The sequence below is a fragment of the Ruditapes philippinarum genome, unplaced genomic scaffold (assembly GCF_026571515.1).
Source record: "Ruditapes philippinarum isolate M1 unplaced genomic scaffold, ASM2657151v2 ctg15915_1_1_1_1, whole genome shotgun sequence".
In the NCBI taxonomy this organism is placed as follows: domain Eukaryota; kingdom Metazoa; phylum Mollusca; class Bivalvia; order Venerida; family Veneridae; genus Ruditapes; species Ruditapes philippinarum.
This window is the reverse complement of record NW_026863769.1, coordinates 1-13,372: the sequence shown is the minus strand read 5'-3', so window position 1 is coordinate 13,372 and position 13,372 is coordinate 1. Positions and strand designations below refer to the sequence as shown.

At 29.1% G+C, this 13,372-nt stretch overlaps 1 protein-coding gene across 1 annotated transcript; it reads left to right on the top strand.

Annotated features, from left to right (window-relative positions):
* The first annotated feature begins 234 nt into the window (after positions 1-234).
* LOC132723279 (uncharacterized) lies at positions 235-8,473 on the top strand. Its single transcript, XM_060707952.1, has 9 exons — positions 235-309; positions 1,024-1,131; positions 1,522-1,577; positions 1,848-1,995; positions 2,243-2,295; positions 4,128-4,208; positions 4,681-4,744; positions 5,633-5,723; positions 6,357-8,473. Exons 2-9 carry the CDS (start codon positions 1,072-1,074, stop codon positions 6,404-6,406), a joined length of 603 nt encoding a protein of 200 aa, XP_060563935.1. The 5' UTR covers positions 235-309; positions 1,024-1,071; the 3' UTR covers positions 6,407-8,473.
* The last annotated feature ends 4,899 nt before the right edge of the window (positions 8,474-13,372 follow it).

Sequence of the window (13,372 nt, the reverse complement as noted above, 5' to 3'; positions counted from 1 at the left end):
ACTTACAGTCGAGCATCGGGAAGTCATTAACATATCTTACGAAACTTTAATTTGAAACCGATATTTGCTCCCGCTGAAGTGATAAATGTTTATTTGTGTTGTTGTTTTGTTTTTCAACAAAAGTGTGTGTTTGTTTTAAAATTTTGGTATCATTTTTTTTCAACTTTACAGGAAATTCAACCAATCACTTTTTGTGAAGATTATGTTCTCAATCTTTTGCCCGGGAAATGCCGTAAATGGTATCATCCAGAGTGTTTAGGACTAGATACCCTAAATGAGCCACAGAATTTTTTCTGCAGATTTTGCAAGGTAATACACCACTTATTGATCTTTAGCTCCACTTTTCCGAAAAATAAAATGTGGAGGTATTGTCATGACAATCTCAGTGGCAGCATTGGTTAACCTTACCTGCACATATTTATTACCATTGCTAAAAATTGAGATCCATTTGCGGTTCACCACCCGTGAATGAGAACAAAGCCAAATACTTTTAAAACAAGGAAATTTAATTTTAAAGATGTCCCCGTGTACATACTTAGCAAGATTTCTTTGTAAATATGTGGGACAAGCATATAACTCAATTTTTTAGATTAAGAAATTAAAAATATATTAAGATAGCCTTTGCATTGTTTCATCAGTTATAAACTAAATATGCTTAATCTATGAATTTTAGCTTGTAAATAATTGTAAATTTAATAATAAGATATCATTAAGATAAAGACATTTGAGATTTGGGACAGCATTTTTCACAAGTTTATTGACAGTTAAACAGAAATTAAACCACAAATTGTACATAAAATAACAAGAAATGTGATAAAATGTTACAATTACATCCTACTAAATAGATCAGCTTCAATTAGCATTTATACATATGCACATTTTATATGTTCATTATGAACAGTGAACAGAAAAAAAATGTGAATTTTGATAATGACTCATATAACTGTCCTTTTTTATGTCTTGCTAATTATTTTATAGAATAAAAATGTTGTCATTTCCACATACTATTTCTTTCTTCCGAAGGAAAATATTATAAACTGGCCAGTAGATCCCCTGCCTTATGTCCCTGACATGGATGGTGAAGATAGGGAAGATGAAAGTTTTATGACATCAACAGATGCCATGAGACATGTAAGTTTATGAAGATTGTCTTTAAGTAGATAAATAAAAAAAGTTGTCAAAGAAATCATGAGCTTTCTTTAAATTATACCCCTTTATAATACTATAATACTTTGTAATGCTTGAAATATTATGTAACAACTAAAATAAAAATGATTTCTGATTGAAAGTTTGCATATCTGAATGAAACTTGGTAACTACAATGTAGTAAGTTAAATAACCCTCATGACATATAACAAGTGATACATCTTTTTAAGGAATTTTGAACAACCTGTTCCACTGAGCGTTTACATTATATGGTTTAACAAAGTTCATGAGTGAATGAAGGAAATAAATACTAGTAAAACTTACTTGTTTATGAAGTCATTACAATTTCATTTTTCTGTTGTAAAACCTTTACAGTTGAGGACGGCTTACCAGTATTGCTGGGATATTGTGCATTTTGAGGGTAGTGAAAGGTATTATAATTTTACCTATTTTAAATATTTTTTCTTTATATAATGTTTAGAGATCCAACATCGAGAAAGGCAATGATGATTTATTAAGAAATATGTTTATCATTTGCAAATAATCACTCAAATGTTAAGATTTGTGCACAATCTATGTTTACAAGCAAAAACTTTTGTATTTAAAAACCTTTAAGGATGAATTTATCATTTGACTCTGATGCATGTATCTAAATGGTTTTCTGTTAATTTAAGTAAAATTATTTAATGTTCCAACTTCAGCAGTGTCCCATGGATGAAAAGGCATACAGATTTTGTGGTGTCAAACAAGTTATCATTGACAAGAGGATTTGGCGAGGGCCTATTTACCCAGCAAGGACATGTTTTAGTGTATTGCTATGACTTATTAAGGCAAAATGTAAATCATATGGTCAGTGGTTGTTTCATTCACAGTTAAGGGATATTTTGTGCTCATATAAAAAATAGTAGGTTATGTTTTAAAATTGTTAGTAATTAAACAAATTTATATGACATTTGGAATAATTTAAAGAGATGAAATAAATTTTGAAAGTATTAATTTTATCATTTCTAGAGTGACATAATTTAGTTATCAGTATTACTAGACTTTGCCCCATTTTCCTCATAAAAATTAATTGAACTTGTGTTTTAACTTGCAGGCTATTTTCAATATCAGGCTTAACTTGGAAAAGAGATTTCTGAGAAAAAAAGAGTAAGTTCAACCAAATATCAACAATACTTTTATAAAATCCTATTAATTGAAGTTAAACCACCTTTTCATGTATTTTTCTATGCCCCCAAGCATATAGTATTTGAACACTTCGTCTGTCTGTCTGTATGAAGTTTACCTTAAATGGTAGTTGGATTTATGAGTTTGTAAATTTGTAACTTCTACCTGTACCAATGGCTTCATAATTTGCACACTTACTAATTAATATAAAGGATATGATATGGGTAATAAACATAACTATGGTATCCATTTTTCAAAGTTATTCCCTTTTTCAGTTCATTGAAAATGGATATGGTTAACCTAAACCGGCAAGTTGGATATATCTTTAGTTCTTTCTATATAAATGGCATAATAATTTTCACAATTACTGATCAATACAAAGTACATGATATTATTGTTAAGGTCACAGCTGTATAAAATAAATTTATACATTTTAGCTGATACAGTCTTTATTTTTAAATTAATTGTTTTCATATTTAATATGGATAATGCCTTTACAAATGTACCCTTTTTTTATTGAAAGGTTTGTTTTTTACATTTAGTAGGAAAATAAGTTGAGAAGTCTTCTACCTTTGGATGGAGTTAGGCGTCAGCTAGGTCAAGGTCAACAGTGCTTTAAATAGATTTTTACATTTTTGCCCATACAGCATTTATTTATATTGACAGAAGCCTTTCATATTTGGTAGGAAGATAACTTGCATGGTCTCCTTATATGAAATTGAGTAAGGGGTCAGTTGGTCATGTTCAGGGGTGCCAAAATAGATTTCTAAACATTTGCTTTTACAGGATTTATTTATCGGTGATATTTTTCATATTTGGAAGGAACATACTTGTGTGGTCCAGATTTGGGAGTCACAAGGTCAAGGTCAGCTGTGCTAACAATAAATTTTATACATTTCTCTTACAGTAGCACGCCTCCAGATTCATGTCAATTTTCATGAAAAATTTGGAAATGTATTTGAAAATAAATTATTGTGAGGTGAATAAATAAAGCAATTTACATATTGCAATTGGCACTTAAAATCCTAGAAAATTACCAAAAAGTGGTCAACATATGCAAAAATTAGCCTAGTAACGCAATAGAAATATGTTGATAAAATACTGCAAACACAGTCTTAAATCGCACATACCATGCAAAATATAACTTGGCTTTTGAATGTTTTTATCTTTCTGAAAATTTTAGTACCTTTTTCTCAATATTGATTTTCATGAAATATTTTTGCTCATCTGGAAAAGTGCAACTTTTATATATTGCCTCTATTATTTTTTACTTCTGGTTCATAATTATTTAAATGGAATATACTGCATTTCATCCTTGATTCAAGTTCAAGGTCTTGCATTTATATATATTTTAATAATTTTTTTTGTAATTTCAAAAAGGATATTTTTAAACTTCATCAAATAACACTGACATGCCAACATATATTTTTCCCAAGAACAAAACATCATGGCTCTGTGAAATTATATAAAGTTGTTTTGGTGAAAATTTTCGGTCCATAACTGAGTGATTGAACAATTTTAACTGATCAAAATATGGGCCGGGGGCATTCACAGGCACCCAGATTCTGTAAGCTTGTTAATGTTTCATAATACTATGAAAACAACATTTTAAAAGGAAAAGATTATTTTAAACTTTATGAGGCTTATAAAATGATAGCATTAAAGAAATAATTTAATGTATGACATATTAATCTTTCAAAAATAAATAGTATTTCTTTAGTATTTATATATATTTCTTTTTAAATAGTATTTGCTCTTCTTTCTAAAACAATGATGAGAAGATAATATAATATTAGTTTTACTATATTTTTCAGTCCTAATGCTGTTTATTCATTACATAATGTCATTATTGTGTCAAATGAAGGTCTAACACAACAATTCATTAAAACATCCGGGTAAGAACAATCTTGACATTATGATTGAAGTTGTATTATCATTGTTTGCCCATCATGTTACTGAACAGTATTGCCTAAAAAATAGCATCCAAAAACAATGATATAAATGTATATGAAATGACATTCCAGTTTATATCCATTATATTCTTCACTGACTATGAAAAATATATATATATTTTGGCCAAAATCAGTTCAACCCTACGTGATGTTGAAGGTTTTCAAATTCATGAAACATCTTAAGACATATGAGCTCTGGCACAGGGTGTCACTCTATCATAATAAACAGCTGATGTGTTCAGTTTCATCTAGGGAATCTGTAAAATAAAATGTCATAAACCATATCCAAATAGATTAGCCACACTATATTTATACAGTTATAAACAGATAGACAATTTCTTTTATATATTTGATATTTTCAAGAAGAGTACATAACAAGTATCTGTAAGTATCTGACTAATACCTCTTTTTTCAGTCTTGCAGAAAATTACATTTCCAATGTTTTGACCAAGGAGGCAATGGTAATCATTTTGCAGGAGGTAATTTTTTATTTACATTAATACATTAGAAATAATATTCACTGATCATCATTAAATATTTGCACATAAATGGTATTTCATACCATTTAACACAAATACGAAATGAAACTTGGAAGGAATTTAACAGAAATTTTGACCTTGCTTTAGTGTACACCTACAGTTTTGTTTGTGCATTATGAAAAATATTGTTGCCCTATCTGTATTATTGTTTCATAGTTTAACTTGTTATGAAACAAATTATGAATGCTGAATATCGGTTTATAGTTTGTGTTTTATAAGATGACTTTTACCTTATGTATATTTATAGACTTAATAATATATTAATATAATTATAGATATCTCTAATATAAATGTAAAGATATTTTATTGCCTTGCAAAATTGCTTTGTTCAGCATCTAGTTTTGTTACCTTTTGCATACACTTAAATATTGTCTGATGAAGCGGTAGATATAACTTTAAATTTTGACACACAGTCATTCAATTTTTTTCATCAAATTAACTTCATCTTAACTTGAAAACTGTTTTGATTTACAACCTTCATTATTGGTTCCAAAACTAAAAATAAATGAATACTTTAATTTATTCAATACTGCAGAGGGTATCACTTTTCTCTGATTTGTCTGTCTGTCTTCATAAAGCTAATCTGGAAGACTTCTCAAAATTAACAGTGGAATTTCATCTAAAACTTCACATGCCCAATCCCTTTAATGGGAACATAGATTTTATTTTAAGACAAAAATGAAATAAGATTTTGAGATATCACTAATTAAATTAATTATAATGAGTGTTTTTATTTGAAATTATAAATATCTTTGTTTAGAAATTATAAATGTCTTTGTTATATTTCCTCTAAACGAAATACAGATTATTTCCATGTTTAATTTACAGGCAACAGGCATTAATTATCATCTCTCAAACCAGGAATTGGAGAAAACAGAGGGAAGAAATTTGACAACAGCCAATAGGCTTATCATGAAATGTTTGTAAAAATATTATACTATGATTACAATAACTTAGTGTCCAACTTTATTTGTAATCCAATCTAAACGCTGTATTTCTTATAAATTTGGTGCGTTAATTTTCATAGAAGAACAAAAGTCGTTACTTTATCGAATTCTGTTCATAATCGACTTCTATTTCTCATAGTGCTTTATAGAACCGCATAGTGAATTGTAATAAAGTGAATTATAATGGGCCAAATAAAGCTTGAATTAAACTAAGTATGTTAGTATTCATTGGTAGCTGTTCTACAGAAATTAGAAAAATTCTCCTGTCGCTATCGCTCCTGTGGAAGTTTCTAATTTCTGTAGAACAGCATGGATGATAGCATGCCATTACTCACAAATATTTACATTTACAACTTCATTGCATTTTCAGTAAAATTTTCTTGTCATGTTTGTCTTCTATGCATTTATTTATGTTACAAAAATCAACATGATTCTAACGGATATTAAATTAATTAGGTCACATTAAGTTATCATAAAATTGTAATGTTATGTCAAACGACAAACTATGTGGCCTTGACAATGCTTAGAAATTCTTTGTGAATGAGCCTTGAATAATGTAAACATCATTAATGACTAGACCATTAACTATATTTTTTCTTCTTTAGATTTTGAGAAAGAACAAGCTGATTTTTTTAGAAAACATTCTAAAAAATAGATACACAACATCTTTGTTTCCGCTTTGATGTACTGCCAGGAAATTTGGACCATCTGCACAGTTTGAGATGTAAAATTAAACTTTGATGTCAAATCTCCCAGATTTTGATGATGTGCCATACTTCCTTTTATTCTGATATACAAACATCAAATTTGGAACATGTACACAATTTGAGATGTAAAATTGAACTTTGTTATCAACTGTCGTAGATTTTGATGATGTGGCCTAATATGTTTAATTTTGATGTAGAGCTTTGAATGTCATACTATGTGCACAGTTTTGAATGTAAAATTGAACTTTTTATTAGATTGCCTAGATTTTGGCATAATATAACTTACTTGGACTTTCTATATATATATACAGCTATAACACTGATCATGTGCACAGTTTCAAGTGTAGAACTATAATTTATATATCAAATTACCTTAATATTGACCTAGTGATCTACTTTCTTGTTTTTGATGTACAACCATGTATGCAGTCTAAATTAAAATATATATTTGGTATGAAGTATTGGCTAGTGACCAACATCATTCACATTTTTGTAATTGACTGCTTCTACACCAATATTAGTCTGTCCTAAAGGTTGGGCTTTGGCCCAATGGTGTCCTTATTTTAATAAATTATAAACTTTACTTGACCAGTAAATGGGAATGAAGCTTCACTTACTACTTTTTGCATTTTATTTCATACTCATTTTTTGCTTTCTATTTTTCAAATTAGACCTGAGTAAGAATTGTCGTAGAGTTCAACAAATTGGCAAATTTTATTTTCTTAAAGATGATAATAACAAAGAATATCTTAATAATATAATTCGAATATCTTAATAATATAATTAAAATCATTTATTTCATGCTTTCAAGTGTTTTATTGTAATATTATTGTAATATATCAGATGATTATATTCTAATTAACCACTAGTGAAATTTATAAAATATTATTTTCACTGTAGCCGGATTATTTCTGAATGCGGATGAAAAGAAAATCAAAACTGAATGGAATAATAGGCAAATATAAATGCCGTCATGTGTAAATTTTGCTTCTTTTGGAAAAGAAAGTGGATGTCACCATAAATTATGTTAAAAATGCAACAAAATTAGAGTAAATTTAACAGAACTATATTTCAAACTTGTTGATGTGACGTCATGATGTGATGATGTCACGAAGGAGAATACGCGACGTTACGCGGCAAAATCAGTAAAAATTACTTAAAATCACTTAAAACGCATGAAATAAAAAGGAAAATTTATTTGTTTTACGTATAAAATTGAAATATATTTCATTCGTGAACACCAGCTATTATATTTACACTCGTGGCTACGCCACTCGTGAAAATATTGCATCTGGTGTTCACTCAGTGAAATTATATTTCAATCTTACACGCAAAACAAACAAATATCCTCTATGTGTCACTTTTATAAATTTTTTTTAGATATTTCATGTGCCATTGCCTTTTGATAATAACTCTTTTTAGTTTAGATGTTAGCATGTACCATTTTCTAGAGATGTAAAGTACAAGAGTATAGATCTTCACTTGTTCCTTTTTCAAATGATGTAAAGTATAAGAATTTAAGAAGATGTTAACATGTACCTTTTTCCATGGATGTATATTCCATGAGTTTTGATGTATACATGTACCTTTTGCTAGTGATGTCTTTAGTGATAAGAATTAAGATGTTAACATGCTCCTTTTTCTAGTGATGTAAAGTAAAATAATTAAGAAGTTAACATGTACCTTTTTCTAGTGATGTAAAGTTGTAAACATGTGCCTTTACTAGTGATGTAAAGTATAAGAATTAAGATGTTAACATGTTACTGTATCTAGTGATGTAAAGTATAAGAATTAAGATGTTAACATATTACTGTATCTAGTGATGTAAAGTATAAGAATTAAGATGTTAACATGTTACTGTATCTAGTGATGTAAAGTATAAGAATTAAGATGTTAACATATTACTGTATCTAGTGATGTAAAGTATAAGAATTAAGATGTTAACATATTACTGTATCTAGTGATGTAAAGTATAAGAATTAAGATGTTAACATGTTACTGTATCTACTGATGTAAAGTATAAGAATTAAAGATGTTCAGTGTTCTAGATTAATTATTTTTTACTCAAGAGTCAATACTCTCTGTTTTTTATACTTGAGAGTAAACTGCCAGTTTCTGGCCAAATGAAGGAGTAAATTGACTCTCAGTTTTAAGAACTTGGGAGTCAATTTGCCACATCTAAACTTAGGAACCATACTGCAAACAAAATGTACCCATACTGTAGATCACTTGTGTGTATTTTTTGGTATCATGTATTTACACTTTATACACATAATTTATCAGAAATATTGCAGCATGGCAAGGTATAATTTATATTTAGGTTTAAGGCATATTATAAGAATTTGAACCATTTTTATGTGAAATGAAGTAAATGTATACATGCAAACAGTTGTGACCTGCACTGAATTCTTTTAGCTTGTGGGCTAATAATCAACCATTTATTTACCAAATTGTATGTTGAGATTACTGTTTTATTTTAAATTTAAAGGACTGTAAATTATCCAACATACAAATGAAATTAAATAAGGTGTGAAGTATAACTTAGTTTCATTGTATTTTTTTTTCTTTAAAAAGAGGAGCTAGGTACAAAATAAAAAGGTTTGCAATTAATTCATTTTTTTACCGTTCAATGTTAGACTTTTGGATGTTGAGGACCCCTTCTGTGGCTCATTTTCCACCCATTTTGTTGCTTACAACACAAGGCTCATTTCAAACGCACTACATCTGTTCGTATCTGACGTTACAGACAGCCATGGGAAACCTTTTACACCATGATTTGATCGTAGCATCTGAGTATTTTTGCTCTTGCAAACAATAGTCAAAATTTCTTCAATAATTGGCTGAATTACGCACTGAGAAGACACTGGGCTTGTAACACGGTAGAATGCGTCGATTTTTCATTGTTTGGGGTTTTGAGCAAGACATTGTCAATGTAAACGATTTGATAATTTGATAAATTTGACAATATTTTTTCGTCTACTCCAATAACGTGACAGACGCTTGATTTATGCTTATATACATCTATTACCGCAAACTCCTCGCAGCGGTTACTTCCCCTGATCAGTACAGTAACCACTGCCACCACAAGTAAATTCGGTCGAATATAGCCGGATATATTTTTTCACTTTTAATTTTAAAATAGAATACTTTATATCATTTTAGTTTTCTTTCGTTAAATAGTTTATGCTTAATGTACAAGAATGTAAAAAAATATATGCCCATAAAATTATTTTTTAACATAACGAAATATATTTTCACTGTGACACCGTATGTATAGTAAAAAATGGCAAAATTTAGACGATTTTGATTGAACGATAGCGCAAAAGATTTGACCCATGGGCACTTGTTTTAAAGTTTTTAACAAATTCCGTGTGTTTGAACATATTTTGTTCTTGGGTAAGAATGTTAATCTATAGAAACTGCCAGTGTGATATGGCGGTCCTTGGCCGTTACTGAAACTGGCCGCCATGTTTTTATCTGTCACATAATTTACAACTACTCGTCACGTGATTTCAGTGGTCGGCAGTGGTTAATACGTTAGCAAAAAGCGTGACGCTAACCGGGCTGTGAAAGTTTTGCTATTTAACGAGCGTTCCATGATTACAATGTTGAGCCTGGTTTGCAATTATAAACCCAGCATCGAAGTGAAAATAAACACAATCCTTTTATAGAACCAGTTACGCTAAACCAGAGTCAATCATGTTTATCGGAGTGTCAATGTGTAACAACATTGCCTTACGCCAAAATTTTTGTTTTCACTAAAATGCGTAAACTTGGTTAATTATTTAATGCCGTTAAATATAAAACCAAAATTAATACCAAAGCCTTAGCGTATTCTTTAATATTTGCTTGGGCGCCCGTTAAATGACCGCCGATACGGCATGCTACTCTAATGCTGGATATTAACATTTAACTGTATCTGGTGATGTTAAAGTTATAAGAATTATGATGGTTAACATGTTACTGTATCTAGGTGATTAAAGTATAAGAATTATTCGATGTTAACATTTTACCTGGGTATCTAGTGATGTAAAGTATAAGAATTATGATTGTTAACCCATGTTACTTGTATCTAGTAAATGTGTAAAGTATAAGAATTTTAAATGTTAACCCATTTTACTGTATTCTATGATGAAAGTATAAGAATTATGATTTAACATGTTTACCTGTTCTAGTGCATTGTAAAGTTATAAGAATTATGATTGTTAAACATCGTTTACTGTATTCTAGTATGTAAAAGTATTAAGAACTTATTTAATGTTCCAAACATGGCTTACTGGTAATCTAGTTGATGTAAACTAATAAGAAATTATGATGTTAAACCATCCTTTACTGATTATGATGACAAAAGTATAAGGGAATTTAAGATGTTAACAATATTAAACTGTATCTAGTGATGTAAAGTATAAAGAATTATGAATGCGGTTAACACCTTTAAACTTATCTAGTGATGTAAAATGTAAATAAGGGAAATTATGATGTTAAATGTTTACTGTATCTAGTGATGTAAAAGTATAAGAATTTTATGATGTTCGTTAAACATGTACCCCTTTTCCTAGTAATGTATCGTGTGTGCTATTGAGTTTAGATGGTTAACATATACCATTTTCTAGAATGTATTACCTTTGTAACCCCAATTTATAATTTTCGCGGAAAGTTTACAAATTTTCGCCTGTTTTGCCTCTAGATAGCAGAGGTCCGGTACCATAATTCGAGCGAATATTAACTATCCGCGTTTTTTGATTTCCGACAAAAAACAAATTCGCGGATTGGGAAAGTCCCGATGGGGGCCGTAACAACCCATTAGCCGACTATTAATCTTCCCAATAATTTAGGTCATTATTGGTTTTGTCCCTTTACAATGGAAAATTAAACAACTCGCTAGCCCTTATATTGTATTGGTAAGTGAATTGTGTGATCAAAAATTCGGCCAACACATTTTCTCATATATTTGCTAAACCATGTACGCAATATCGTTTTCATCTTCATTTCAAAACATGTCGGTTATTTCTATAACATATTTTTTATTTTGTACCCCAACCGTTTATTTAGAAAAGTCTTTAAAGAAATTCAATTTTTAAGCTTTTCCCAAAAAAATTACCTTTTTCCCAATCGGGGACGAACCCAGGGCCAAAGAAAATTATGTTAAAAAACAGGCTTTTAAATTTTGGGAACGGGTAAAAATCGATACTAGTTTTGAAACCTTTTTTTGTATTTTCCATAAATTTTTTAATTTAATGTACACCCAATCCCCTTTTTTTTGTTTTCCCCCGTTAGGGTTATACCACCTTTGTTTTAACAATTTACTCAAAAAATTATTTTTTAGGACAAAAAATCAAAGCCTTTTTTTTCTCGATTTTTCCCACTTTTTTCAAACATTTTTTCAAACTTTATATTTTATTTAATGTATTTAAAAAGGATGTTATTTTTTTATTGACTTATTTACATAGATTCTTTTGATATTTATAAAAAGTAGTAGTTTTCTTAGTTTTGTTTTTTGCTTTATGCAATATTCATAACAATTCATTTCTTCCTAACAGTGCCGTAAAATTCGAATATGTCCGGTCAAGTAGCTTTTGCATGAACACAACGTCTAAAATAAAAAAATTTCTCTCCAATTTATTCGCGAAATCGTAGCGGACTTATTCGCGCAAACAAATATTCGCGCTTCGTTAGCATCCGCGAATAAAGCAAATAATTAAATTTTGGTCGCGAATATTCGTTGGGTTACAGTATTCTATGAGTTTAGATGTTAACATGTACCATTTTCTAGTAATGTATATTCATGAGTTTAGATGTTAACAAAGTACCAATTTTCTAGTAATGTTAGAATTTTATGAGTTTAGATGTTAACATGTACATTTTCTTCCAGTAATGTATATTCTATGAGTATTAGATGTTAACATGTACCATTTCTTAGTAATGTATCATATTCTATGAGTTTAGATGTTAAACATGTACCATTTTCTAGTAATGTATATTCTATGAGTTTAGATGTTAACATGTACCATTTTTTCTGAGTAGATGTAAATTCTATGAGTTTAGATTTGTTAACATGTTCTATGTAATGTAAATTCTATGAGTTTAGATGTTAACATGTACCATTTTCTAGTAATGTCATATTCTATGGTTATAGATGTTAATACATATACCATTTTCTGTAATGTAAATTCTATTGAGTTTAGATGTTAACCAGTATACCATTTTCTAGTAATGTATATTCTATGAGTTTAGCAGAATGTTAACATATTACCATTTTTCTAGTAATTAGTATATTTCTATGAGTTTAGATGTTAACATGTACCATTTTCTAGTAATGTAAATTCTATGAGTTTAGATTTAACATGTTCTAGTAATGTAAATTCTGTTAACATGTTCTAGTAATGTAAATTCTATGAGTTTAGATGTTAAACATGTTCTCAAGTAATGTAAATTCTATGAAGTTTAGATGTTAACATTGCTAACCATTTCATCTACAAAATGTAATATTCTATGAGTTTAGATGTAACATGTACCATTTTCTAACATGTAAATTCTAATGAGTTTCAATGTTTTAACATGGTACCATTTGCTAGTAACTGAGTTGCTATGAGTTGTAGATATATTAAATGTACCATTTTCTAGTAATGTAAATTTTCTTATGAGTTTTATGATGTTAACATGTTCTATAAAAATAGTAAATTCTATGAGTTTTTAGATGTTAACATGTTCTAGTAATGTAAATTCTATGAGTTTAGATGTTAACATGTACCATTTTCTAGTAATGTATATTCTTATGAGTTTAGATTTAACATGTACCATTTCTAGTAATGTAAATTCTATGAGTTTAGATGTAACAGTACCATTTTCTCAGTAATGTCAATGTCTAATGTTAACAGCTGTACCATTCTCTCAGTAATGTAAATTCTATGAGT

Excerpts from the sequence above, each read along its gene's own strand:
- LOC132723279 (XM_060707952.1), top strand. The coding sequence starts at position 1,072 with ATGGATGGTGAAGATAGGGAAGATGAAAGTTTTATGACATCAACAGAT. Across the intron at positions 1,132-1,521 it reads CAACAGATGCCATGAGACAT|TTGAGGACGGCTTACCAGTA; the intron begins GTAAGTTTATGA and ends AAACCTTTACAG. Across the intron at positions 4,209-4,680 it reads CAATTCATTAAAACATCCGG|TCTTGCAGAAAATTACATTT; the intron begins GTAAGAACAATC and ends CTCTTTTTTCAG.